This window comes from Alexandromys fortis, unplaced genomic scaffold (genome assembly GCF_014885135.2).
Source record: "Alexandromys fortis isolate MF-2015 unplaced genomic scaffold, M_Fortis_MF-2015_v1.1 scaffold_339, whole genome shotgun sequence".
NCBI lineage: Eukaryota > Metazoa > Chordata > Mammalia > Rodentia > Cricetidae > Alexandromys > Alexandromys fortis.
Window position 1 is genome coordinate 554,756 of NW_026068234.1, and position 27,741 is coordinate 582,496.

The following is a 27,741-nucleotide window of genomic DNA, read 5'->3' on the forward strand; positions in this document are numbered from 1 at the left end:
AGGAGTTCATGGTCATCTGAGTTACACAGTAATTTGAAGTCAACCTAGGCTACATGAAACACTCTGAAAAATTAATTTCATTGACCTGAAAAGATGAGGACTTTATATTTGTCACTATATATATATCATAAATCACACTATGTCATATATATACATACACACACACATATATATATTAAAAAACATCATGTTTTTCTTATTTTATATGTATTGGTGTTTTGCTTGAATGTATGTCTGCCTGGTGCCCCCAGAAGCCAGAAAAAGGCATCAGATGACCTGAGACTGGAATTATGTAATTTGTGAGCCACCATGTGGATGTTACGAGTGGAACCCGGGTCCTCTAGAAGAGCAGACACTGCTCTTAACCACTGGGCCATCTCTCAAGCCCCCATATATCCATTTAAAAAACTGTTACTTCTTATGTTTTATTGTTTGGTTGGATTTTGGTTTTTGTGAGACAGGGTTTCTCTCTGTAACCTTTGCTGTCCCTGACTGTTTAGGCTGGCCTTGAATTCATACGCCTACTACTGCCTCCCAAGTGTTGGGATTAAAGACATGTACCACTATCACCTGGCTTAAAAACTGTTTATTATTTTGAGGTGAGGGCTTACTATGTTTCACAGGCTAGCCTAAAACTCAAACTGACTTTAAATTTGTCAACCTTCTACCTTAGGACTCAAGTGCTAGTAGCATTACAAGAGTGCACTGCCATGCCAAGTCATTTTAAAACTAGATACCAGGGCTGAAGAGATGGCTGAGCAATTAGAAGCATTTATCTCTGTCAGAGAGCTGGAATGCAGGTCCCACCATCCACACTAGGCTGTTCACAAATTCCTGCTCTAGGGCCTCCAAGGGCACCTGCACACACGTGTGCACATAAACACACAAACACAAACATAAAGTAAGTCTTTAGGGGCTAGCTCAGTGTTTACCAGTGCAAAGGACCAGGTTCACTCACTTTCCAGCACCCAAGGAAACTTTACAACTACAATCTCCAGTTCCAGGGAATAAGTCTCTGGCCTCTGCAGGCACCTGTACTCATGTGTACATTCTCTTTCTCTCTCTCTCTCTCTCTCTCTCTCTCTCTCTCTCTCTCTCTCTCTCTCTCTCACACACACACACACACACACACACACAATTTTTAAGATAACAAGATATTTAAAACTAAATGCCAATTAATGTGACACAGAGATTCATGCTTCAATTTGAAATAACCCCAAACCAAAAGCAAACACAAAAATGCATCTGCCACTTGTATGAGTGAGATTCTGTAACTGTTAATAGCTAGCCCACCTCAGACTAACACCATCAGAGAATTTTTTATTTATATGCTTAGAGTTAGATCACCAATATAGCTATAGCAACAGTGTGATCTAGCAGTTCAGCAATCACTCCAAACACTCAATTTCCATCTTTTCCCTAAGCTGTCTTCATACTAATTATCCTTTTTTGTTAATGCATATGGGTATTTTACCCACTTGCATGCATGCCTCCCCATGAAGACCAAAAGAGGTTGTCTGATACCCTGGAACTGGAGTTACAAACAAGTATAAGCCACAGGTGGGTGTTGGGAATTGAACCCTGGTCCACTGAAAGAGCAGTAAGCACTCTTAACTACTAAATATCTCTCTAGCCCATATATTGGTCATTTTTAAATTAGTTCTCAATTACATTATAGCTGCCTGCAAAGATAGAATGTACTTATTTTGCATTCCTATGGCTGCTTTAACTCCATTACTACAAATATTTTAAAATAAGAGATAAACTTTAGTAAAAATATATTCTTGTATTTTGGATGCCAGAAGTATAAAATCAGTATCACAGATTGAAATCAAGGAGCTAGCAGGACTATGCATCACTGAGGCTTCAGCAGTACTATTCAGGAATAAATTCTATGCCTCTACCAGCTTCTCGTGGTTGTTCTAGTTTCTTGGTTTATGGGTACCTAACTCCAACCTTTGTCTCTGTGGTAAACGACACCTTCTTTTGTGTATGTGTGTATTCAAATCTCTCTGCTTGCCTCTGGTAAAGACACATGACTACAATGGGTAATCCAGGATAATCTTCATATCACAACACATTTAATACATATACAAAGTCTCTGGTCCTTCATGAGGATAACAGTCACAGGTTACAGGGATCAGGACCTGACATCTTTAGAGGTCATTTTCCAAATCTTTAATCAAAATGACAGGCTTCTCAATCTGTGCTCACTCATTTAACCCAATTGCCATCAAGGTATTTCAGTGAGTGGCTCAGATCAGGGTAACTAAGAGGTCTGTGGGTTAATCACAGTGACGATGGAAACAGAACTCATATGGCTATACTGAGGACTCACCCCTACTGCTGAACTGTCGGGCATCCTCATCCATGGATTGCTAATAGGGTACCCGGAAAAGGGATGAGTAAAATGGTCTCACACATGAACCCTAAAGATCTCCTCTCACTCACTAAGAATCCTTTGAAATGTCGTCTTCCTTCCTACTTGAAAGAAATACTCAGCCTTTCTTTCTCCTTACCTACTATGGAAATCCATCTCTCCTTTCAAGCACTCCCAATAAGCTTTCTGCCAAGGTTCTTTTTTCCTGAGTGTTCCTTGGACATTGAGATTTTGCTCAAATCCAAATCTCTGCCTTCAGATTGGGCCTGTGAAAACTCACCTTGAGAGGATGCCTCTGGAACGGATGAGTTTCACTCAAGCTGACCTCTGTATTGACTGTTGCTATTTCACCCTCTTTTGGTGCAGCAGATCCTGCCACCGCCACCCTCCCATAGATGTCAAAACACTAGCTATTGCCTTTCCCACAGCTAAGAAGTAGATGTGTCATCTATGGCCAGTGCGACCTAAGCATGTCTGTATAAGACGACTTCCCTATGGTGGGCATAATGATGCCCCTTTTCTCTTCTGAAGACTATAGTAACCCATATAAGCAAGTATGCACATTACCTCACATGGGCACACAGGAATTTACAGATGGAACTGTGTTAAGTATCTTGAGAAAGAGAAATTATCCTGAATTATTTGTGAGAGTCTAATGTCATTATAATGACTATTCTTGTTTGTCAACCTGATTCCATCTGGAATTAACTAAAAACCAAAGTGGCTGAATACACCTGTGAGGGATTTTTTTCCTAACTAAATCATCTGAAGTGAGAAGGTCCACTCTTAATTGGGATCTTTTGAGATCAGAAGATCCACCTTTAATCTGGCCCACCTTCTGCTAGCAACCTATACAAAGGACAGAGAAGGAAGCTCTTGATATTTGCCCTCTCCCCCTCCACACACACACCATCCTTTAGATAGACAGACAGACTCATTCTATCCGTTCTCTTCCTCTAAAGAACTTTAATATAGTCATCAAGTTTCTGCTGGGGTTGTCAAGATGGTTCCCCTTACACACACACACACTTTCTGAACAAGTAATTTCCATGGACTTTTCTCCTTGAGTTTGAATCCAATCCAAATCATTCCTATGTAGGGGAGGAGCAGATTCCTTCCCTCCTCCCCTTACATTTTTAGAGAAAGGACAAAACAAAGCCCAAATTACCAAGTCCCTCCAAGGCTCCACTGCATTAATATTGGAAATATTATTGAATCTAGTAATGAAGGGAAGAAGCAACACTGGCTTCTAATTCTAGAATACAAGCATTTTCATCCATTTAAGTTTACTGAGGCACCTCAAAAGTTACCCTCAAATAGGACAAGAGGTCCTCTGCATGTCCCAATAAATGGATCTCACATTTTATTTTTATGACTCTACTGTTAAAAATCCCTTTATTCCAATATTGTTTAAGTTATTTACACATGAGTGTTAACTTATGAATCATTGGTTCTTACTATACCTTGTTTACTGTCACTGATTCTGAAATTTTCTCACTAGGACGGTACACAACTTTGATTCTAGCAGAGGAATTAAATTGAGGCTACAGAGTTTGAGGACAGTCTGGGATATATGAGACCCAGAATGAATGAATAAATGAAAAAAAGACATAAAGTCCATCACCATCAGAATAAGCATAGCATGATCTCTGAGTTGATGCTAATACATAAAAATTAATTGCAGTAAAAATTAAGAACAATGTATAGTGTACTTTGGTCATAAGAATAAGCAGCACAGGGGCTGGAGAGATGGCTCAGTGGAAGAGGCCTGCTCTTCCAGAGGTCCTGAGTTCAATTCCCAGCAACGACATGGTGGCTCACAACCATCTGTAATGAGAGCTGGTGTCCTCTTCTGGCCTGCAAGCAGGCAGAACACTGTACACTTAATAAATAATTTTAAAAAAAAAAAGAATAAACAGCATAGCCAGGTAGTGGTGGCGCACGCCTTTAATCTCAGCACTTGGGAGGCAGAGACAGGCAGATCTCCGTGAGTTCGAGGCAAGTCTGGCCTACAGAGCAAGTCCCAGAACAGTCCCAAAAGCAACAAAAAAAAAAAAAAGAAAGAAAGAAAAAGAAAAGAGAAAAGAAAGCCTGTCTCAAAAAAAGGGGGGGACAAGCACCATAACCACAAACAAACACAGTGTTGTTGAGTCCCTATTTAGAAACCTCAAAAGAATACACAAACCCTGGGTGGAGAAGGGTAGGTCAGTAGTCTCTAGTCATGAAGAGAACATCAGAGTATCTGGACCCCAAGACAAGACTACATCAGTCAGAACAGATTATGAAGAGACCCTAGGAATAGAATACTAGATAGTATAAAAAATACAATAGAGTTCTTTGTCATTCTGAGCTGTCAAGGAAGTTAAAAGACATACTAGATTATGGCCAGGGGCAAACTTCAGGTTCCCACCTCCTGGATATGATCCAGTCGGTCACAAGGAGCAAACCTAATCACAGATCACCGACATTACCAGGACCTGCATCCTCCCTATGTGTAGGGTACCATTAACAGCGCATCTCTTCAGACCCTGTGTGGACATTTACATTTAGTCTCCCTGGGGCTGAGGGAAATTTTAGTTTTCCTCCACATCCCTTCTTCTGCAGGGGAAAACTGGAGGGGACATTTAGTGTGGCCCACCATATAGTTCATGCTCACCAAGTCTCCACACATGCCACCTTTACGTTGCGAGACCATTCAGCCCTGCCTACTCTAGAAATCCGGGCGCAGACGCCTGTCTTCTCATAGAAACTTAGGCAAGCTTTTAATTCCAACGCCTATTGACTTTCTGTTTCTATACTTTGTGAACCTTCGGCAAGACTGCATCCTTTCTCCTCCCCCTCACGAAATTGTTAAATGAGTTTGTCTTCTCCTACCTCCCGCCCACAACTACACACACACACACACACACACACACACACACACACACACACACACACACACACACACACACACACACACACACACACACACACACACACACACACACACACACACACGAACCTCCTCCCCACTACCCTGTGCCCTAAGACCAGCACTTCCTGCCCACCCCTAGCCCGTTCCCAACTTCCGGTTTTTCCATGCTCGTTCACTCCCATTAGTAAGTTCGACTCTCCTATCCTCGGTCTCGGTGAACAGAGGTCCTGGGGCTCAGCGACTTAGTGTCCTCCTTAAAAGGCTTCTGCCTAGTTCTCTGGCCGCCAACAACACTTCTACGGAGTTAAGCTTCGCGGCCAACAAGACGGACGCCGCTGACTACTACTACCGATCGACGCCCGCGGGGGCGTCTGGGAGTTGTAGTCCGGACCTGTAAGCTGACGCAGTTCGGGGCCGACCGACGCACGAGCGCCATAGTGTCTTTTAGCACGCGCTGTGAGTCCTGCCGTAAAAGCCCGTCGGGGACAGCACCCGTCTTTTTGTTTTATTACCAGCCGGCTTTGCTTGCGCCTCCACTTCTACGGGCACGGAAGGATCTGTGTAGTCGTGGATCTGGAGCCTGAGGTAGCTATCGCGCTCTGGATGTGGTACACTGTTTAAGAACACCAACCGCGTTCTGGATTGGAGGACATCAGAAGATCTGTCCCTCGCGGTTAGAGGGGAACCTGTCTCGTAGGCGAGTGGGAGTAGGGGAGAGGACTCACTGGGCATTTTCCACTATGGGGGGTGGTCCGCTGAGGCACCGGTTAAGGGCAGAGGTAGAGCTTCTGAGCACAGTACTTAGCCCTACCCACTCTCCTTCCACCTTCAGTTTCCTCAGCACCCAGCCTACTCCCTCGAGAGAACATGGAGAAGAGTGTGGCCTCCACGCTTCCAACAACGTGGCCCCATGTGAGTAGAGGTTTCTTTCAGCTTTTGAGTCAGCCCCAGATGGGGGCGGCTGGTGGTGAGACATCTGTTCTCGAATATCCTAGATTTCCGGGAAGAGGTGAAGGACTGCCTCGCTGTCCAAGAGGGTGGTTAGATAGAAAAAGAAAGAAACAAATAAACCAGTTTCTGAACTGGGGGTTCTACAGGCGAGATTGAAGCTTTTCAACTAAAAATAAACTTTGGTACATCTATTTTGTGTGTGGGTATGGACAGCTTTCCGAATGGCTTCTCTCCTTCCAAAGTGTGGGTCCTGAAGATCAGACTTAGGCTTGGGATCAAACACCTTTACCCACTGAGCCATCTCTCCGGGGCTTTAAAACTATTTTCTGCTTTTTTTAAACTGGGAGTGTGGGGAGAAACTGACGAGTGTGAGAAGATAGGCTCGTATTTAGTTTTAGCAACTGTTTGAGAAGGTGACAATACAAGGAAAAACGGTGTAGATGGGAACCAAGAGTCCTATCCCCTGGCTAATGAGAAATGGAAAGGTTTTCATAGACTAAAGGTCTCACGTGTCCTCCTGATGAGTGGCAGAGCGATTTGCTCGAGGATTCAGACAAAGGAACTCGAGATGAAACAAGTAGAATGTTGCTGGGTCATCTTGCCTTCCCATTTTCGTGGCACTGTGGAAGAGGACCCTGGCTGAACAACATTCTGTGGGTTTTAGGACTCTGTGAAGTTTGAAGATGTATCACTGACATTTTCCAAGGACGAGTGGGCACAGCTGGACCTCCAACAGAAGTGCCTATACAGGGAAATCATGCTGGAGAACTATAATAACATGATTTCAGTGGGTAAGGCAGCCTACACCTTGATAAAGATCTGTCTGGGCCTCGGGTGGGTGGTGCGCACATGAACTCATCACTCCAGAGGTGGAGAAGGACGAAGATGGGAAGTTGAGGGCCAGTCTTCTTGACTCTACTTCCTTCTTCCTCCTCCCCCCCATTTTTTTTTTTAACTGCAAACATGTTCCTGTAAACTGGTTGCACTTGGGCTTATCCTGGACAGACCAGAGTGGAAGTGTTATGGCAGTGGAGAGCTTGGTAGAAAAGAAAAAGGCAGCTTTTGAGTATAACTTCAGGTATTTCATCCAATCCATACATCCGATCCCCTGAACGCTGGGCAGAGCCTATAAGGGCTGTTTATAGATGCAGTGACAGTTGGCTATAACTTTTAAGACACTTCCCATGGATGAGATACCGGTGTCCTGCAGCTCAGGGGTATCATCAAAGACTGTTTGCTTAGTGGTTCTTAGGAAGATTTCTGTTCTATTACATAACTGTGGCTCTAAGCTTGATGTCTATGTTTAGGCAGAAACAAGCAAAGTAGATTGACCTGACCAGTTCTTTCTCGGCTGTCACATTTAGCAAAGAAGCAAAAGCTTCCCCAGAATATCCCCCAATTGAGCAATCTCCCTTTTTTACTTTATGGTTCCTCTGCTGTCAAGGAAACCCAAGAAATCCAACTAAAGGAATGGATGTGTAGTTGTCACTGCCCAAGGCCTAAAGTCATTATGTCCTAATATTATTATTATAGGGTCAGGAAGGAATAGACTGTTACAGCAGGACAGCGTGTTCTCTAAGCAGACTCCCCAAGCCCTGTCTCTTTTCCCCTGAGCAGAACATCACTTTTCCAAGCCAAACGTGATATCTCAGTTAGAAGAAGTAGAAGACTTCTGGCCAGTGGAGAGAGAAATTCCTCAAGATACCTGTCCAGGTGAGAGCCAGACATGAGGGAGTTCCCAAAAGGGATGGGCCTATGGATTGTTCTGAGACTAATGTCTTCTAAGCGGCGGAGAGCACGGGAACTCGGGCAGCATGTTGTAATTAGGACAGGTGATTTTCCAGTGCGCAGACACTGTTTTCAGGGTCTTTCACACAGTAAGCAACGCAGACACTGAACTAACATCTGCACCCTCAGTCTTTATTTGGGGTGGGACTCATGGTATTTGGGGTTCATGCGGTAGGAGGTTTGGTTGTTGCTTTGGTTTTCTGTTTAGTTTTGAAGTGAGGTCTGGACTCCAACCTGCTACCTAACTGAATTCCTGATCATCCCTCTACCTTAGAATTTCTGGGATTACAAATGTGTGCTACCACACTGGCTCCTCTTTTTATTTCTCTTCTAAGTTTTGATTATTGTTTTTGTTTTTAACCACATAGGCATATTGTCTGCATACTTTCGTGATTTCAGGCATTTTTTACTTTTTTGTTGTTATTCTATTATCGAGCTTCACTTGTACCTGGTGGACATGAGTTCTTTCAGCCCCATATACTGCTTCATTCTTCTGTTTGTTGGGAACACCATCTTTCCATAGACTAAATGACTATTGTCATAGTGTAAAAGCCTCTTCTGTGCTCTTTGCTTTGAACTTTTGTGCTTTTCCTCTCTGGTGGTGCATTAAGGCACTGTTTATTGTATATTAATGAACTTCAACAAGTTCTCATTCCCTTTGTAATTAAAAAAAAAACAACTATTTTTTGGCCATCTAGTCCTTTGGATGATACCACCTTGCCTAGGGTTAGTTGACAATATTCTGTTAGCACGTACATTAAATTTGTTGCTGTTACCTGTTCTTGTTAGTCCTTTCCTGCACGGTTGTTCGGATGAATCTGTTATCCCACTAAATTCTCTAAACATTGGTGTTTTAATTTTCTATTGCTGTGAACATCTAAGTGACCATGTCCAAGGCCACTTATAAAAGACAACATTTAGTTGAGGGCTTGCTTACAGTTTCAGAAGGTGAGTCCAGGATCATCATGGTGAGGAGCATGGCAGCAGGTGGGCAGACATGGCACTGGAGCAGTAGCTGAGAGCTTACATCCTCATCCACAAGCAGGCAGAAAGACAGAGCTCATGATATCGGAATGACGTGGGCTTTCGAAATCCCAAAACCTACTCCCAGTGACACAGCTCCTCTGTCAAGACCACACCTAATCCTTTCTAAACAGTTCCACCAACTGGGAACAAAATATTCAGATATATTACTTCCTGGCCCCATAAGTCCATGGCAGTATCATAATACAAAATGCATTCAGTCCAAGTTCAAAACCCATCATAGTCTTTCACAGCACTTTAAAAGTTCAAAGTCTTGGGGGCTAGAGAGATGGCTTAGCGGTTAGAACACTGACTGTTCTTGGAGAGGGCCCAGGTTCAATCCCCAGCACCCACATGATGGTGGCTCCCAACCATCTGTAACTCCAGTCCCAGGGCATCTGACGCCCTCTTCTGTCCTCTGAGGGCACTGCATTCACACACACATACACATAAACTCACCAAGTACTTAATAATAAATAAAATTTTAAATAAAAACAAAGCAGTTCAAAGTCTCTTTTGAGGCTCAAGGAAGACTCTTACCTGGAATACCCTTTAAATTTAAAAAGCTAGTTACATACTTCCACACAGAAATTGCACAGAATATATGTGACCATTCCAAAAGGGGAAAAGTAAGGAAACACTGGGCCAGAAAAGGTCAAAACCAAGCAAGGCAACTCCAAACCCTGTAACCCCCTGTATTTGGGCCTTGCTAACAGTTTCAGAGGGTTAGCCCATGACCATCACGGTGGGTTGCATGACATCAGGCAGGCAGGTATGGTGCTCGAACTCTAGCTGAGCACATACATCTGATCCACGAGCAGGAGGCAGAGAGATAGCTGACTGGGACTGGCATGAACTTTGGAAACATCCCCAGCGATATACCTCCTCTGACAAGGCCACAACTTCAAGTAAAGCCACCAACTGGGGACCAAGGATTCAAACACATAAGCCCATGGGTATCAGTTTCCCACAAACCGCCACACCACTCAGCCGTGTCTTCAGCTTTATGTTAATCTTGTCTTTGCTTTAGATAATTTCATAGTTGCATCATCACATATTTGAGCACCTCGCGATTCTGAAAGTGAGGAGTGGGAAACTGGCCTAACCTCATGGGACGATATCTTGGTTTTGATGAGAGTGATGTTAGATTCAGCTTAGTTTCACATCAACATTCATCTGAATGAATAAATATTAATCTAGTGCTAGAAGTGAATGAAAATGACACTTCTTATTTCCATTACAGAATCTTCCAAGGTGGTCGGAGTGGTTTTTCTCCTTTGAGCAGTTAGTGGTCACATAGCAGATCTAAGAAGTGCCTCGCTGTAAGGTTCTACCTTGTGTTACTCTTCGTGAATGACGAGGTGGTAGTCACTGGTTTTGCTGTCCTCAACTTTTCTGTTTAAGTGTTGGGCATAAAGCACACCATGTCCTACCGGATGCTTCTCTTGGTTTTGTAATGCTCTGGTGGGAATAGCATCAGAGCCACTGCCTCTGGCACCATTCACCTGTCAGTCTCCATCTGGTGTCATCTTCGGTGATGATTATCAGCCGAAGGGACTGCAATCACTGACTTCGCACACCCCTTCTTTGGACTCTATTTTGGGGCTAGGAGTAGGTAACCAAAATATAAATAATATGTGCAGGTTAAGTTGGCAGAAGACGCGGGCCATATTAACTGTGAGGGACTGGCTTTGGTTGTTGCGCAGTGGTGTGACATGGCCTCTCACAGCTCGCTCTCGTTGGTTTGTGAGGAAAGCTGTGGCAGGACACAGATGGAGGAAGGAAGGAAGCTTTGGTAGCATCGAGGGGTGGAATTGCCTGCTCTGAGAGAGTAGCAAGCAGCAGCTTTAGGGAGAATTAAGGAGTGTGTATGACTCAAGGGTAGACCCCGTGAACCTAGTAAGTGAACAGCTTACTGAGAATTCATATGAGTGAAGGAAGCTGAAGGGATTTTCTGTGTCTATTTGTTTGTGCTCTGTTTACTGCAAGCATTCTTTCTGTGGTTCTGGAGCCTGATGCTATGGCCTTTTATATGCCAAACAGGCCTTCTGCCATGGGGCTACATACCCAGCCTTGTATTGCCAGGAAAACAACCTGAAATTTTGAAATTAACTTACTTTAAAGGTATGAACTATTTTGTTATTTTTTAATTTTTTTTTATTTATTTTACATACCAGCCACAGTTTCCTCTCCCTCCTCTCTTCCTGTTCCCTCTCCTCACTCCTCCCTTCTACCCATTCTGTTCCTCCTCATTCTTCTCCATTCAGAAAGGATAAGGCCTCCCAAGAGAGTCAACAAAGCATGGCATATCAAGTTGAGGCAGGACCAAGCTCCTTCACCCTGCATCAAGGCTGAGTGAAGCGTCCCAACGTAGGGAATGGGTTACAAAAAGACAGCTCAAGTGCCAGGGACAGGTCCTGGTCCTGCTGCTATGGGCCGCACAAACAGGCTAAGCTGGTAAAACCTATTTTGAGAAGTAAAATCTTTGTTTTTCTCTCTCCATAATGACATAATGTTAAGTAAAACTTTCTGCTAATCAGGTAAGGAACTACCCAATACCATCCACCCTAAAAGTTCTTTAACTGTGCCTCTGCTTGTGCTCTCGGTACCTTAGAAATGGACAGCAGCTTTAGACACAGCCGAGAAGGTTTGCTAAGCCAATCAAATGCACTTGTTTGAATTTCAAGAGGTCCAGATAGCAGATAAAAATATGAGACTTTATAATGTCAGCTATTACTATTAAATGAGATGATATGTCTCCTCTAGTCTCCCAACAGTGGTGTGCTGTGCCGCTTACCGATGCACAGAACAGAGATTAAATCGAAAGCTGGGATTGTTTTTCACAGTTCAGCTTGCATGTCTCCAGTTTTCCACCATAGCTAGAATGACATCATGGAATGTGGTTGTTGAAGTGAAATGAGAAAATGGATAAATCTTAAGGTAAATGTCATTCTTCCTCAAGAAAGCTTTGACTGCAGGGAAAATGTGTTAAAAAATGGATTAGGTTGTGCTTCCTGGGTGATGTTGGGGCACAGTCAGGAGGCAGAGGCAGGTGGATCTCTGGGGATTCAGGGACAGCCTGGTCTTCAGAGTGAGTTCCAGGACAACCAGGGTACACATAGAGAAACCCTGTCTCGAAAAAGGAAAGGGGGGGGGCTCATATATTCAGCTGTTGTCTTTCTTTGGTCATTCAGAAAAGCACATGTATGTCCCTCAAGTGAAAGGCTTGAATGTTATCTAGTCTTCATCATTAGAAAACCGATGCATAAAAGAGATTTTTGGCCAGGCATTGATGGCACATACCTTCGGTCAAATCACTGGGGAAGCAGAGGAAGGCTGATCTATGAATTCTAGTCTACCAATGTAATATAGAACCTGTCAGGAAATAAAGAAAGGAAGGCGAGAGAAAGAGACTAACTAGTAAATGAACAAGCTATAATCAAAGGACGACCTCCAAAAACTTTTTTTTTCTTTTTAAGCTTTTTCTTTTATGTGCATGTATTTTGCCTGTGTATATATTTGTGCACTATGTGCATACATTTCCCACAGAGGCCAGAAAAGGGCATCCTTTTCCCTGGGACTGGAGTTATAGGTGGTTTCAACCCATCATATGTATGCTGGGAGTGGAACCCAGGTCCTGCAAAAGCAGCCATTGTTATTAACTGCTAAGCTATCTCTCTAGCCGAAAATTTGATATTGTCAACTTAAGAAATGAAGCAGGAGCTAGGTGGTGCTGGTGCATGTATTTAATTCCAGCACTCAGGAAGCAGTCAGGTGGATCTCTGTGAGTTTGAGACCAGCCTGGTTTACAAAGTTCTAGGACAGCTAAGACTGTTATACAAAGAAACCCTGTCTAGAAAAAACAAAAGGGGGGGGGTGTGACTTGAACCTGATAAATTTGATTGTGGCAACACTTTCAAACAATAAACGGGTTTATAAATATATTTGAATTTAAATTACACAACAAGTGTTTTCTCTTTTGTTTGAGAAAGAGGCAGATATTGCAGGGTTTAATTTTTTGTGTAGCTTAAGAGGATGTCTACATGCTCGAAGAAACCTAGAAAATAAAAATGAACAAACATGGAAAATGAAAAATATTTATATGAAAGTTTGGAATATATGGAAAATGAAGGAATTTCACATATATACAACTCTGAGTGTTCAGTACCTTATGGATTTGTTTGAGAGTCTAGAATCTTGAATGAACATACATTTTGTCTAAAGCCTAGTACAGTGCTTGCGTGACTGGTTGGTTGATTTTTGTCCAAAAACACTTTTTCTCTCATCTTTCATGTATTTGTTCTCTGAGATCTTTGTATAGTGTGTGTGTGTGTGTTAAAAAAAAAAAAAAAAACAATGTAAAGTGTATTTAGTATGAGAAAGCCCAATTTTAGCTCAGCTTGGACCTCCTTAACTATTAGAAGACTAAAGCCAAATATCAATCTGTAGAGAGTTTCTGTGAAATTTTCAATATTTACTCTCTGAGAACTCACTCTAAGGAAAGAAAGCCTCGAAATACAATTGGAACGGGAACAGCTTCTGACCTAAGTTAGTCTTACCTGGAGAAAACTCACATGAGATCCCCCTCCCCAGAAAAAAATAACAAGTTTATGTTTGGAAATTTTCTTATGCCAAATAATAGCCTCTGAGAAATCTGAAGCCACAAGAACGTGCGTGACGTAGAACCAGTTCCTCGTGCGGCTCTCTTGTTGGCTGTCACAGTCATGCCAGCAGTAGTCTGAGGAAAGTCATCGCTGTTAGGAAGCCACTGAGGGTTAAAGAATTTACCGATGGGGATCCCTGTAAGCATGACAGTGCGGGAAACTTCAGTAGGAGTCCTCATTGTGTTCTGGATCAGAGGACTCATATGGGCAAAGACCATTTAGATGTATTCTATGGGGAAATCATCAGCTTGAACCCCTACATTTTCTGAGAAACAGATGCTCAACAGAAAGAACTACAGAGAATAAGAAAGGGAAAATGTCAGAGGTCATAAAGTACAAACCCTGTACAAACTTTGAATAAAAGGAATTTATAACTGTAGTCAAGCAATTTCTGACTTCTCTAATTCTGTTATCTGACTTAAATATTAAATGATGTGAATGAGAGCAATCATTACTATAATTCTATCCATTCCAGTTGGCTAATAGAGTGAATTGCTTGGAGGTTAGAAAGATACTACCGAGTGAATACATAGCAGAAGAAATCCCAAGAAACAAGGGCATGTCTTCAGAAAGAATTTCAGTGTGAGTCCAGGCTTTGAGAGAGTAAAGGGAAATTTTGAGACAGAATATGTTTCAAAGACCTCTGAGGACTCAGAATCTTACTGATTTGTTTGAGAGACCAGAATCTAGAGTGGCCATGTCTTTGGCTAGAGCCTAGTCCAGTAGTGTGTTTGCATGGTTTGTTGATTTTTGTAAAGAGCACATTTTCTCTCATCTTCCATGTATTTGTTCTCTAGGACCTTTGTTTGCCATCCATCTGTGTGTCTCAAATATGTATGTTATGATTCTCTTAAGCGTGACTGGACAGTCTCAAATACATTTCTAAAATCAATGAGCAAAACATTGGAGCAAATATTTTTGGGAGGTGATGAGGGGGATACATCACTCTGAAAAAGTTAAAAAAAATGTATTTTTAAAGTAAGTAACAAATAGCTGGGCCTGGAGTTATAGGGCTATAATCCCAGCTACTTGGGAAGCTGAGGCAGAATCACAGGTTCAAGACCAGTCAATTTAGTGAGCACCTGTCCTCAAATAAAAAGCAAAAAGAAGGGATGGGGATGTAGCTCAGCTGGCAAATTATTTACCCAACATGCACAAGGCCTTGGGCTGAATCCCCAGCACCACGTAAACCAGGTATGCTGTGAATTACTATAATCTCTGACCTCAGGAGGCAAGTAGAACATCAGAATTGTAAAGTCCTGCTCTACTACATAGAGTTCAAGGCCAACCGTGCTGGCTTCCCTGTCTCCAAAAAAAGTGTGAGTTCTCATTGTTATAGCTCAGTGGTTGAACACTTACTTGGTAAGTGCATGCTAGGCCCTAGGCAAAGAAAGAAAATTTAGAAAGGAGAAGGGAAAATGTAGTGCATGAATTCTCTCTCTTTAGACAAAAACAATGATTTACAAACAACTGATGTACAAAATAAAACACAAGTTCAAAATCTATATAAGAGGGGGGGGTAATCTATACAGATAGGCTGCAGTGCATGTAACTTAATAATAGTTCTTTATATATAAGAATAAGCCAGCTGCTTATATACTGAATAAAACAATATTTATGTTCCTTAAAACATGTATATGAAACTGGGTCTCAAGCATCTAGGCTGGCCTGACTTTGCTCTGTAGCCAAGGTTGACCTCTAACTTCTGATCCTTCCGCCTCTATCTCTTCTGTGCTGGGATTACAGGTGTACATTTCATTGCCTGGTTTTAATGCATTGCTGGGAATTGAACCCAGGGCTTCCCAAATGCCAGGTAATTCCCTACCATCTGAGCTACATACTCAACCCTGTCTTTGTTTTTTAGATGAGTCTGTCTTTTGTAACTCTGGTTGGCCTAGAACTGAATATGTAAACTTTGCTAGACTCTTACTCCAGGGATCCCCTCTTGCCCCTGGCTCCCAAGGATAGCAATTACAGGGGTGGGCCACCCTGCCTAGTTTTCACTCTGGTTTTGACTTATAGAATCTTCTGGGCCTTCTCTGGACCATGAAATAAATTCCTTTCCTGATGAGAATCCCTTGATGAAGATCAAGGTTGTTGAGGTCCTTACACTGAACAAGGATGTGGCTGGTCCCCGGAATGCTCTGATTCAATCCCTCTATCCTGAAAATGGAGAAGACCGGAGCCCAAGTAGCCTCAAGCCAGCTCAACAAGCAAGCAAGCATTTGGCTGACACGAAAGTTGCTCACCAGAAGTTCCGACATTTCCAGTATGAAGAATCAGACGATCCCCGGAAGGCTGTGTCTCAGCTTCGTGAGCTGTGTCACCAGTGGCTGCGGCCCAGTACACATTCAAAGAGACAGATCCTGGAGTTGCTGGTGCTTGAGCAGTTCCTGAATGCACTGCCTGAGAAGTTGCGGGTATGGGTAGAATCCCAGTACCCAGAGGATTGCCAGGCAGCAGTGGCCCTGGTGAAGAAGAGGACCGCGATGTCTAAGAAAGATGGTGAGTCTCGTGGAAGGGTAAGGTGAAAAACTTCTCTATGAAGGCTTTGTGGAGGAATGAGGAGTAGTGAAGGAACAAGCCAACTAAGGATGACTTGTTCCTACTCCAGACCACAAACATCTGTCTTCCATGTGTTACTAGGTCAAAGCTAAGAAATCTGAAGTGGTTGGTTTCCTGCCCTGTTCTCCCAAACAAAAACTTATCATGGGCTTCAGTGGAAGCTCAGATGCAGTGCTTCCCCTCCCCCTGTTCTCTTGGGACCCCTGACACATAGCCAGCCTTCCAGTTCTTTGTAGTTTACTGAGCCTGTGGTCCTGCGGGAAGATGTGCTATGACCAGTGAAGACACGTGACAGTACTAAGGTGGTGGAAAGGTCAGATTCTGGTGGAGTTCATGGAGGCTGCTTCTGTCACTGATACCTGTTAGGACTAGAGTGAGGAGAAAAGGAGGCTGGGTGAATGCCAATAGGCCATGAGCTAAGAATTCTGGGTAGCCTGTAGAAGTTGAAAGGGTAAAGAATGGGTTCTTCCCTTATCCAGAAGAACATATTCCTGTAAGAGTCTTGACTTCAGGCTAGTGAGGCTGATGCTAGAGCTCTCATCTCTGAAACCTTAATGTATTTTGCCAGACCTAATGATATAGGCTTAGAATCTAAGATACTCAAGAAGTCAAGTCAAGTCTCTAGTTCGAGGCCTGCCTGGGCTGCAAGTGAGTTCAAGGCCAGTGTGAGCAACTTATCATGACTGCCTCAAAAAAGAAAGCTGCTGGGGCTGTCGTCAACAGTGGAAGACTTAACCTAGACTGCACTGCATTCTGGGTTTAATCCCCAGAATTTGGGGGTAGGGTGCAGTTAACGACCATTAACTGGAATTTTACTCCCCAGAAGCTACATTTAAAAAATGTGGTTATGGTCATGCATGCCTGTAACTACACTATTAGATGAGATGGAAACAGGAAGGTCACTGGGGTTTGCTGCCCTGGCTACAAGTTGAGTGAGAGGTCATGACTCAGTGGAATATAACAAAGAGTGATGGAGCAGGACACCATAGGCCCTCATCTGAACTCTGCATGCACCGAAACACACATATACCCACATGCATAGACCACAGTTACAAACACCAAACACACATATACCCTCATGCACATAGACCATTAACACCAAACAAGCAGTGGTGCTTATGAGATGAAACTGAGTTTGCCCTATGTTTAACGTGTTGCAACCTAACGACCTGAAAAAAACTACAGAAGACCCTGAGAAAACTATTTGTGGTCAATGTACTAGTTGGGATTCTTTGGTGTCATGCAAAAAACAACAACAACAAACCTTAAAAGTGGCTCCAAGACGGAAATTTTACTGGAAGAATTCAAGGATATTCTAACTCTAGGAACTTTGATAAGCACCTAAACTTAACCTTTCTGCCTATCTCAGTTGGCTGCCTTCAGCTGGCTTCATTAAGGCTTCCAAACATATGATGTCTCTTTCCTAAACGTTCCAGCAAAAGCTCTGAAAGTCCCCCATATCTTGGAAGTGATACCATGATAGACCAACAACCTGAGTCACATTTGTGCCCATGCTGGCTGGAGTAGACTCGGTATTGTCAAAGCCCATGGAGCATGGCCAGACCTGAAGGAGTCTGTGGGAGGGCTTGTTAGTACTGGCGACAGAAGCACAAAGTGGGTACACAACCTATGGCCAAAGAAAGAGCCTTCTCCAAGGCAGCAGAAGGGAAGAGCAGCCACACAAGCATAAAGGCTTGCAGGCTAGAAATAGACTTTACCACTAAGAAAGCGTAAGGCCATTACCTTGGAAGCCAGAGCCTGAAACAGAAGCAATAAAAGGTTTTAATGATGAAAATACCAGTCCCTTAGTGGCCCTTGCAGGGTGAGAGTCTGGGCCATTCCAGGTATGGGAATTAGTTATCCATTGTGAAGAGGTCAGCATAGACCTTCGAGGGACATGTATATGTACAACTCAAGGGTCGCAGATCCTGGCAGTTCTGCTTGCCTAAGGGCTACCACCCCACTGATCCTTTCATGTGACATCTCCTCCAGCTCTGGCTGCCTGCCATAATGAGGCCACTGATGGACTGAAAGAGGAGAAGAAGGATGTGGCCACCTTACCAGCTATTGTATCGCCTGAGGTAAGTAAGAAACTTAGGTTACAGCTTCGCACCTGTAAGATGACCCTTCTACAGTGAGCCTTGCTGAGGCTCACACAAGATAGGCAGTTTCAACCTTCTGAGTTCTTAGGACTGAGTGGAGTTCTGAAACAACCAAAGTGTAAAGGGCAGCCCTGCTCCTGACATTGTGACCTGACCGTAGAGAAAGCAAAAGGCAGGAGTAAGTGAACCAAGAATGATGAATATAGAAAGCAGAGCAACCACAGGCAGCCTGTAAGAACCACCCTGTTTCCTGGTTAGAATGAGAGAGCCCTTGTTCTCAACACTCTGTTGAGGAATTGGGAATAGAAGGGCACAGCTCAGATCTGCCCCAGAACAAATTGGATGGTGTGCATGCAGCAGGATTAGCCCTGCCAGCCGTAAGATGTGTGTATATGGGATGAATCAATGGTGTTTGCTGTGAACATGGTTTATATTGGCTCAGACATGTGATTGAAATTGTTAACTCTCATGTAATGAGCAGTCTAGAGTAGGCTTCAAGCAAGGCTGCTGCCTGGGAATTGGAAGAAACCGATTAATCCCAAACTTGCTGCTCCAAATTCTGTCCCTTCTAAAGAAGGTTCTTCTCCGAATGGGCAAATTACCTCACCAATCTAGGCAACTTGGTGAAGTGGAGGAGTCTTCCTTTCAGAATCTTTAGCTGCTCATAAAACACTAGCATAGCGGCCAGGCAGTGGTGCCACACATCTTTAACCCCAGCACTCAGGAGGCAGAGGCAGGCAGATCTCTGAGTTCAAGGACAGCCTGGTCTACAAAGCTTGTTCCAGAGCAGCTAGTATTGTTGCACATAGAAACCCTGTCTCGAAAAACCAAAAGAAAAAAAAGAGGAAAAAAATGCTGACAAAACATAGATGAATGCTACACATAGGTCAGACTTGTCCACAAAGGCAAGAACTGCATCTTGTGGGATTTACTCTAGGGGACAAGCTGTTTCTAGAGGGAGACAGTGCATCCTTGATACAGATGCTACAATGATTGATGTGGCTTACTTATTGCACTTAGAGCTCTTTGTCAATCATGGGCTTTGTCTACCACCATGAGACCCAGACTTTACTTTAGAGAAATACCCAAAAATCTCTTTTGGGCTGGAGAAGTCATTGTCTCTGAGCAAGCCACCAAAGCAAAGGAGTCCCTACCTGTTCATTTCCCAGTGGCCTTTCTTCTGCCCCTTTGACAAACACCAAACTTGTATAACAATATAGGAGCCAGTAACCTTCCAGGATGTGGCCGTGGACTTCAATCAGGAGGAGTGGCGACTGCTGGGTCCCATGGAGAGGACTGAGTATCGTGATGTAATGCTGGAGACCTTGGATAACTTGGTCTCTGTGGGTAAGTCCGTGCCTACATTTAGACTGCCACAGGGTCCCCTCAGGTACACACTTCATCTCCGTTCATTGTCAGGAGCGGCTGTGCTCTCGGGTCTCACACTCAGTTCAGGACCTTTATCTGGACCTGTGACCCTGCAGGGTAGGGAACCTTGGGTGCACAGCCTCAGGTTCAGGTTGCCTGGGGGAATGAGTAATCACTTTGCCCTCACCCAGTATCTTAGCCACCAATTTGATTGTTCCTGGTTTTGCTGTTTGAGGAGAGGATGTAATCTCATTTTTTAATACTGTTTGTTTTGCTGTCATTCTGGCACTTTTAACTCTACCATGCTTATCTTTTATTTCTTTCAGGGTGGGAGCCTACATTGGGAAACAAAGAGTTAACTCCACAATCACCCAGTTCTGTGGTAGAACCAATTCACAACCCAAAGCCAAAGAATATCTCAAGGAATGGTGCTCAGTCCACTGTCTTTGAAACTATTTCTCAAGATGAGGTCCAAGAAATTCATACCATAGAATCAAATCAGGTCGAGCCTGTACAGAAAAAAGACCTCCCTCAGGAAGAGCTCTCTGAAAGCCAGCAGTCTCAGGGGCAAACTAGGCTTCATACAAGCCAGGGCTCACTTGACAACGTTCTGCCTAGAAAGCACTTGCATGTAAAAATTAACAAGAAGGGCACAGGAAAGAGGAAAGCAAAGGAGAAAAACATTTCCATGACACGAGATTCAACCATACAGAAACAGCAAAAGGGCTCTGTGGGGCGGCAAGTCAGAGATGGCGGCAATTCTAAGACACATGGTCCTTCTATAAAAATCCACCGGCAGGGTAAAGTTCGGGACAGCAGAGATCCCGTTATACTTACAGCACCTGCCAAAGTTTACCAGAAAACCACTAGCTCTGACGGTAGAGTCAGGGACAGGAGCCATGCCATGGTACCTGATACATCTCCAAAAATACAGCACAAAGGTGCTGAGCGGGGTAAAATTGGGAAAAGCAGCAATTCTATGACACAAGGGTCATCTATACAAAATTACCAGACAGGGTCTGGGGCAGGAAGAGTCAGGGACAGGAACAGTTCCTTGACACAGGCTTCACCTGTAAAAATTATCCAGAATGGCTGGGAAGGGGGTAAAATGCAGGGAAACGGGAATTCCTTGACACATGTAAGAATGAACCAGAAGGGTTCTAACAGTGGAAGAGTCGGGGAAATTAGTACTTCCATCAAACGCACTCCCCATATAAAAGTTCACCTAAAGACTTCTGAAAGAGGGGAAGGCAGGGAAGTCAACACATCCATCAAATACAGCCCCCATGTGACAACTTCCCACAAAGGTTCTGAAGAGGGGACTCCCAGGAAAGGCAGCAACTGCAGGAAAGCTGTCAGCCAGCATGCTCAGCAGATATTCTTCATCAAGATTCACAAGGGGAGCCAGATTTGCCGGTGCAGTGAATGTGGTAAGCTGTTCCAGAACGCTAGGTATTTCTCTGTCCATAAGAAGATCCACACAGGAGAGCGGCCTTACACGTGCAGGGCCTGTGGGAAAGCGTTTATTCAGAGCTCCTCCCTCACACAGCATTACAGAATTCATAGTGGAGAGAGGCCATTTGAGTGTTCAGAGTGTGGGAGGACCTTCAATGATCGCTCAGCCATCTCTCAGCACCTGAGAACTCATACTGGGGCTAAGCCTTACCGTTGTCAGCAATGTGGGAAAGCCTTCCGCCAGAGTTCCCACCTTACCAGGCATCAGAGAACTCACACTGGGGAGCGGCCATATGTGTGCACCAAGTGTGGGAGGGCTTTCACTCAGAGCTCACACCTTATTGGACATCAGAAAACACACGGGATGAGGTTCAAGAAGAAGCAGTCCAAATTGCAGTCCTAGTGCCTTTCAGACCACTGCCTTTCCAGCCTTGAGATGCACTCTGCAGACTTTGCAGGAGAGTCCCATGCCTGAAGGACCGCTCAGGACACCACCCAGCAGGTGAAACAATCAGGGAGTTCTTAATTGCTTCATTTAGCCATTAAAGAAAATATGAAACATGAAAATGCTCCTACATTTAAAAACCCAGTTAACCAAAAACTGCACTGGTAATTATATGCAGAATAAAGTATGTGAGTGACAAATCCAAAAGAATGTATATAAATAAATACAGTTGCTTTAAAATGTGTGTTTCCTGCTGTGATGGCTGTACTCGGTTGTCAACTTGACTACATGTGGAATTAACTAAAACACAAGCCCCTGGGTACGTCTGTGAAGAAATTTTTCTTAATTAAATCTTTTGAGGTGGGAAGCTCCACCTTTACTCTGGGCCACACCTTCTGCTGGCAGTCGACATAAAGGACATAGGAAACTCCTCTCTGCCTCCTTCCTCTCATGCCAATTCATGCTTTCACTGGTATCAGAGCTTACCTAGTAATTCTGGTATATATTGAAGAGCAACTGGACATCCAGCTTTGTGAACTGAACAACTACTGGACTGTTGGACCTTCCATTGGTAGACAGCCGTTGTTGGACTAGCTGGAGCACAACCTGTAAGTCATTCTAATAATTCCGTGTGTGTGTGTATATGTATGTATGTATGTATTTATATATATGAGAGAGAATGAAAAGACTCAGCTGTGTTACTCTGGAGAACCCTAATACGCCTGCTTAAGAAATGTTGATCTGATGCTTAGATGAGCGAAATTAAAACATTTGCCAGGCAGTGGTGGTGAACACCTGTAATCCAGCACTCTGAAGGCAGAGGCAAGTGGCTCTCTGAGTTCAAGACCACCCCACTCTACAAAGTAAATTCCAGGGCAACCAGGACTGTTTCACAGAAACTCTGGCAGGGGCGGGGGGGGGGGGCTTATACAGTTGTAGCAGATCTATTAAGACAAGAGTCTTTGGGTACCGGGTTCCAGGTACATTTGGGGAATAGATCATTTCTTTAGGCCACTGTAATGGAATGGTTCAGTGTGCAGACAGCAGGAATCATTGGAGGCCCAAAAGTCTAAGAAGTACCTAGTGAATCCAGGGATACGTGGAGCTATCCTCTGGCTTTATGTTACCATCTTTCCAAAGGACCATTTGAGGGAGAAGAAGTTCCCCCTGGCTAGTTGCTCATCTCTGTTAAACAACAAAACACTAGCAACACCAGAACATGTGTTTGATGCCCACTTTCAAATTTGATTTTTTTAAAAAAATCTTCAGGTCAAAAAAATAAAGAGCTAACAATACTGGTAAAGGGGGCCTACTACCAAGCTGTCTGCTCTGAGTTGAATCATGAGGACCCACATGGTGGAGAGAGAACTGATTCCTGCACGTTGTCATCTGTGTACCATGGTGTGCAGTCAGACGAAAACAACAACCGTTCAGGGTTGGGGAGACGGCTAGATGGCTAAAAGTTCCTGCTCTTATAGAGGACCCCAGTTCAGTTCCTAGCATCTACCTTTGTAGGTTCAAATCTACCTATAATTCCCAGCCTCAGGGGATCTAACACTTTGGCGCCTGCAATAATACATTCCCATACAGGCACACATAATTTAAAACATACTTGGTTTTTGTTTCTTCTTTTATGGGGTAAGAGGTCTTGAGGGTGAAGGGCAAGTAAGATCAGGATGCATTATGTGAAATTCACAAATAATAAAAATACTATGTTGAAAAAAAAATCTCCAGGTCACATATAGCCCACTTCATCCGTTCTCCAGGGTTCCTTCCACATTGCTCTTCTAAGTTCTTTATGACATTGAAAACATTCTAGAGCGGGAGTTGTGGCCTAGTGTGTGAGCATGTTCTTTGCACATATGAAGCCCTGTGTTCAACTCATGCATGCTCACACACACACACACACATCAGAGCCCTTAGGATCTAGCCTACAGAGCATATATAATCATGCCAATCTTGAGTGAATGCCTCACCTTTCTCTGAATCAAATACAACTTGGAGATAGGACCGAAGTATATATACGCTGTAAGGTCAAGTGTATGTGAGATGAGTTATAGGATGCACACATGCTGTAGGAAGACCTTCAGCTTGTAAGTACCCGCTACTGGGGCATGGCCTCTTATACTATATACGTGGATGAAAAATCCGGGTCGTCCCTTTTCTCCTTCCCCTTGCTCCTTTTCTGCTGGCTGCTCTTCCGGTCAAGCACATGATTCAATCGGTCAAGCGGAGGATTCTGATTTGTGAGTTTATCCCTAAATAAATAACTATCTCTCAATTCTGAGCTAGTGTGGGATTTCTTTTAAGCGTCCATTCACCATTTCACACACATCAGTCATAGTGCAGTTATTAACACAGGGTGTTTGTTTCAACAACCTAATAAAGTGTGTTGGTATTTTTGAAATGGGGCTTAAGTTTGCCCAAAGGTGTGTTAGCTGGTAAATTACCTCATATTATTGCTTATCAAGTATGAAACAAGTGGTTGGACTAGAGACCAGAACTTAAGAATCTCATTTTTCTGGATCCATAATACTAAGATGAGCCTTTTCAATGGTGAGGAGCCAGGAGCTGTCAAGAGATGGGAAATTATGAACTACAGGAAAACTTTGGATCAGAAGATGCAAACTGAAGCTTGGGAAATATGCTTTGCCTATGTTCTATGTAATGAGTGATTCCGAATTAGTGGCAGAAAACAACAGCCATTTTATTTGGTGGGTAACTTTGGAGACCACACATATGGTTCCTAACTGTTCAGTGGTTTCTGGAAACTCAACCAGGAAGACAGAGTTGAAAATGGAACACTTAGGGCCATTCTAATATAGCTTAGATATATATGGACTCTGGGCCTTGTATGTGTTGATTGCCTTGCAAGATCACAGATAGAAAGTAGGGTCAAGTTGGAATCTCCTGTCATGGAGCCTGTGAGCTCCCACACATACAGCCTCCCTTGCCTTCCTCTTCCTGTCTTAACCTTCAAATTTTTAAGGTAAAGGCAGACACAACTGAGGATCTTCCTACCCAGAGCGACCTCTCCATGATCTGACTGGTTTCCCTTCAAAAGCTGAAGGGAGTCTGATTCCCCTCTCATTGGGTTTGTGAGTGATGCTTAGCAAATGACAGAAGGTAGTTTCTATCTTCCTTTCCAAGACAGAGGTCACTGTGTTGCCAGACTGGGGCTTCTTCCAGTTCTGTCGGAACTCTGGGTTTCTAGATGACCTCTTTGAAATCCAGTCTTAGGGCCACCATAGGCCAGCAAACCAAAAAAAGAAAAATAAAAAAGACCTCTGGTCTAGTCAGTGACTTCAACCATACCATCTCAAGAAATAAAAGAAACAGAGAAATTGGAGATATTTCATTTGCCAATGGTCTTATGTTGAAGAACAAAGAACTAAATTTTTGTTAGATTCTGTTATTTATGGGTTCTCCAGAGAATTTACCAATGAGGACCCATTAATTGTGAGGGATGGGACTTGAAAAATCCACAGGAAAATTGTCTGAGTGTTACAGAGGGTATGTGTATATAACTTGTAGTACGGGAGTGCCATTTACCCAGAACTTTTTACCTGATCATCATTTTGTTTGGAGAAAGTGACTAAAAATGCAGGAAACCTCAAATAGAAGTTTCAACCCTTTACTCATGCTTCATCTAACATGAGTACCTGGCAAGAAACCAAAGTAAGATCTTTTCCATAGTCATGGCTATGACAATTCTAGAAATTGGAGGTAGGGTTTTTTTCTGATTTCCTAGATCACAGGCTTTTAATTAAGTTTTACTTGTCCCAAGAGGTTAAAGAAGAACTTTCAAATTCAGACATGATGGTGCATACCCTTAATTCCAGCAATCAAGTAGCAAAGCCAGGCGGATCTTTAGTTTGAGGCCAGACTTGTCTATAGAGGGATGTAGTAGGGATGCCTCTTGTTTCCTGGCCTCCCAGACTTCCAAAATAACCACACAGAATCTGTATTAATTAAATCACTGCTTGGCAAATTACATAAGCATATTGCTAGCTATCTCTTACATCTAGAATTAACCCATCTCCATTACTTTATATTTTACCACGAGGTTCGTCGCCTACCAGCAAGGTTTCAGCATCTGTTTCCAACAGGGCTACACGGCTTCTCTTTGACTTTGCCTCCTTTTTCCCAGCATTCAGTTTAGTTTCCCCAACCTACCTCTGTTCTACCCTACCAGGCAAAGCCAGTTTCTTTATTAACCAATGGTATTCACGGCATACAAAGAGGAATTCCACATCAGAGGGAGTTCCAGGACAGCCAGAACAAAACAGAGAAACCCTGTCTCAGGAGGAGGAGGAAGAAAAGAAAAAAAGGATAAAGGGGAAGGAGAAGAAGGAAAAAGAAGAAGAAAAGGAGGAGGAAGAAGAGGAGAAGAAAAGAAGGAGAAGAATAAAAGGAGCAGGAGAAGAAAGAAGAGCTTTTCTCCTGGGGGTGGTGCCCATGGTTGATAAGGCATTTTTCTCGATGTGTTAGAATTTCTAAGATGCTGGCAAAATTAAGACTTTCAAAAGTGATTCAAAAGTAATTAAAAAATGATCTTTGGTGGTTCATGCCATTAATCATAGCACTATGGGAGGTAGAAGCATGTAGATCTCTTGAGGTCAAGGTCAACCAGGGATATACACTGAGACTCACAAAAACAAAACTAAAGCAATGGACTCGTTTATGGATGGAGAGATATCTTCATCAGTTAAGAGCACTTATTGCTTTTCCAGAGGACCTGAGATCAATTCCCAACCTCCACATCAGGTAGCTCAAAACCACCTGTAACTCCAGCTCCAAGGAGAATCCCAAACCTCTGACCTTCGCAGTCATCAGCACTCATGTGTTCATACCCCCACACAAACACGTTAATTTAAAGTATTTTTAGTGACATAAAAAGGTATTTGGTTTTGTTTCTTAAAATTTTTTATATGTTTGTTGTTTTGCCTGCATGTATGTCTGTGCACCACATTCATACTCTATGCCCAGAGAGGTAGGAAGAGAACATTGGATCCTTTGCAACTGGAATTACAGTCAGTTGTGAACCACATGAGTGCTGGGAATCAGCTCCAGGTCCTCTGCAAGAGCAACAAGTGTTCTAAACAACTGAGCAACTTCTGCAGCCCCCAATTTTGTCTTAACCATCACGATATGAGGCAGAAACTGTCTTATGTGTTGGGCTATGCAGATCCACATTCTATCAAACACAAATGACTCTATACTCTCCATACTGGCTACATGTTCCCCTTTGATGCCTTAAGATTGGTCCCTTTTTCCCACACATCGTGCTGTATTTCCTAGGAAGTTTAATCCTAACGTGGCATCAAGAAAGATGGAAGAAACAGTGTTTCAGGTGCTCAGTGTCTGGTGCATAGCTGCTGGCAGATAACTCCCTTTCTCTGCATTCTTATCTCCAAGCTAAGTTCTTCTTAGTCTGTTCACAAATCACTTTTGGGGATACCCAAAAGAGAACTAGAGTAGGATTGATTCAACGGGTTTGACATGAGATGGAACAGGAACATCCATGTGCAATAAGATTGGAGCCTATGAAATACTTGGAGCAATGAGACAGTTTCTTACATAGCAGTTTATTATACCAACCTTCACCTAAAGGCCAGAGCGAGGGTAGTGGACAGGGTGGGTTAAAGTTAGTATTGTAACGTTGAGGTAAAATTAAAAAGTCGTTGCATGGTGGTTTTCACACCTTTAATCCCAGCACTCGGGAGGCAGAGGCAGGCGGATCTCTGTAAGTTCCAGGCCAGCCTGGTCTACAAGAACTAGTTCCAGAACAGGCTCCAAAACTACAGAGAAACCCTGTCTCGAAAATTTTTTTAAAAAATTTAAAAAATGGGAAGTCCAAGGACCACCCACCTCCATCCAGGTCTAGTAAGGTGAGCATCCAAACTGCCTAGGCTCCCACAAAGCCAATATGTGCAGTAGGATCAAAAACCCATTGCCATTGTTCTTGAGGTCTCAGTAGTCCTCATTGTCCGCTATGTTCAGCGAGACCGGTTTTATCCCGGGCTTTTTTCAGACCCAGGCCAGCTGGCCTCGGTGAGTTCCCGATAGAACATCCCCATTGTCTC

At 43.4% G+C, this 27,741-nt stretch overlaps 1 protein-coding gene across 5 annotated transcripts; it reads left to right on the forward strand.

Moving 5' to 3' along the window:
* Nucleotides 1-5,485: 5,485 nt before the first annotated feature.
* On the forward strand, nucleotides 5,486-21,895 carry Znf274 (zinc finger protein 274). Of its 5 annotated transcripts, XM_050130926.1 has the most exons (9): nucleotides 5,486-5,879; nucleotides 6,127-6,206; nucleotides 6,910-7,036; nucleotides 7,863-7,958; nucleotides 11,100-11,180; nucleotides 15,743-16,225; nucleotides 18,278-18,366; nucleotides 19,608-19,734; nucleotides 20,082-21,895. In XM_050130926.1, exons 2-9 carry the CDS (start codon nucleotides 6,162-6,164, stop codon nucleotides 21,611-21,613), a joined length of 2,580 nt encoding a protein of 859 aa, XP_049986883.1. In that variant the 5' UTR covers nucleotides 5,486-5,879; nucleotides 6,127-6,161; the 3' UTR covers nucleotides 21,614-21,895. The 5 variants fall into 5 exon arrangements, with proteins under 5 accessions (XP_049986883.1, XP_049986885.1, XP_049986886.1 ...); XM_050130928.1 differs by lacking the exon at nucleotides 11,100-11,180 and having other exon boundaries at nucleotides 5,487-5,879; XM_050130929.1 differs by lacking the exons at nucleotides 6,910-7,036; nucleotides 11,100-11,180 and having other exon boundaries at nucleotides 5,489-5,879.
* Nucleotides 21,896-27,741: the final 5,846 nt, after the last annotated feature.

Excerpts from the sequence above, each read along its gene's own strand:
- Znf274 (XM_050130926.1), top strand. The coding sequence starts at position 6,162 with ATGGAGAAGAGTGTGGCCTCCACGCTTCCAACAACGTGGCCCCAT. Across the intron at positions 16,226-18,277 it reads CGCGATGTCTAAGAAAGATG|CTCTGGCTGCCTGCCATAAT; the intron begins GTGAGTCTCGTG and ends CATCTCCTCCAG. Across the intron at positions 18,367-19,607 it reads CAGCTATTGTATCGCCTGAG|GAGCCAGTAACCTTCCAGGA; the intron begins GTAAGTAAGAAA and ends ATAACAATATAG.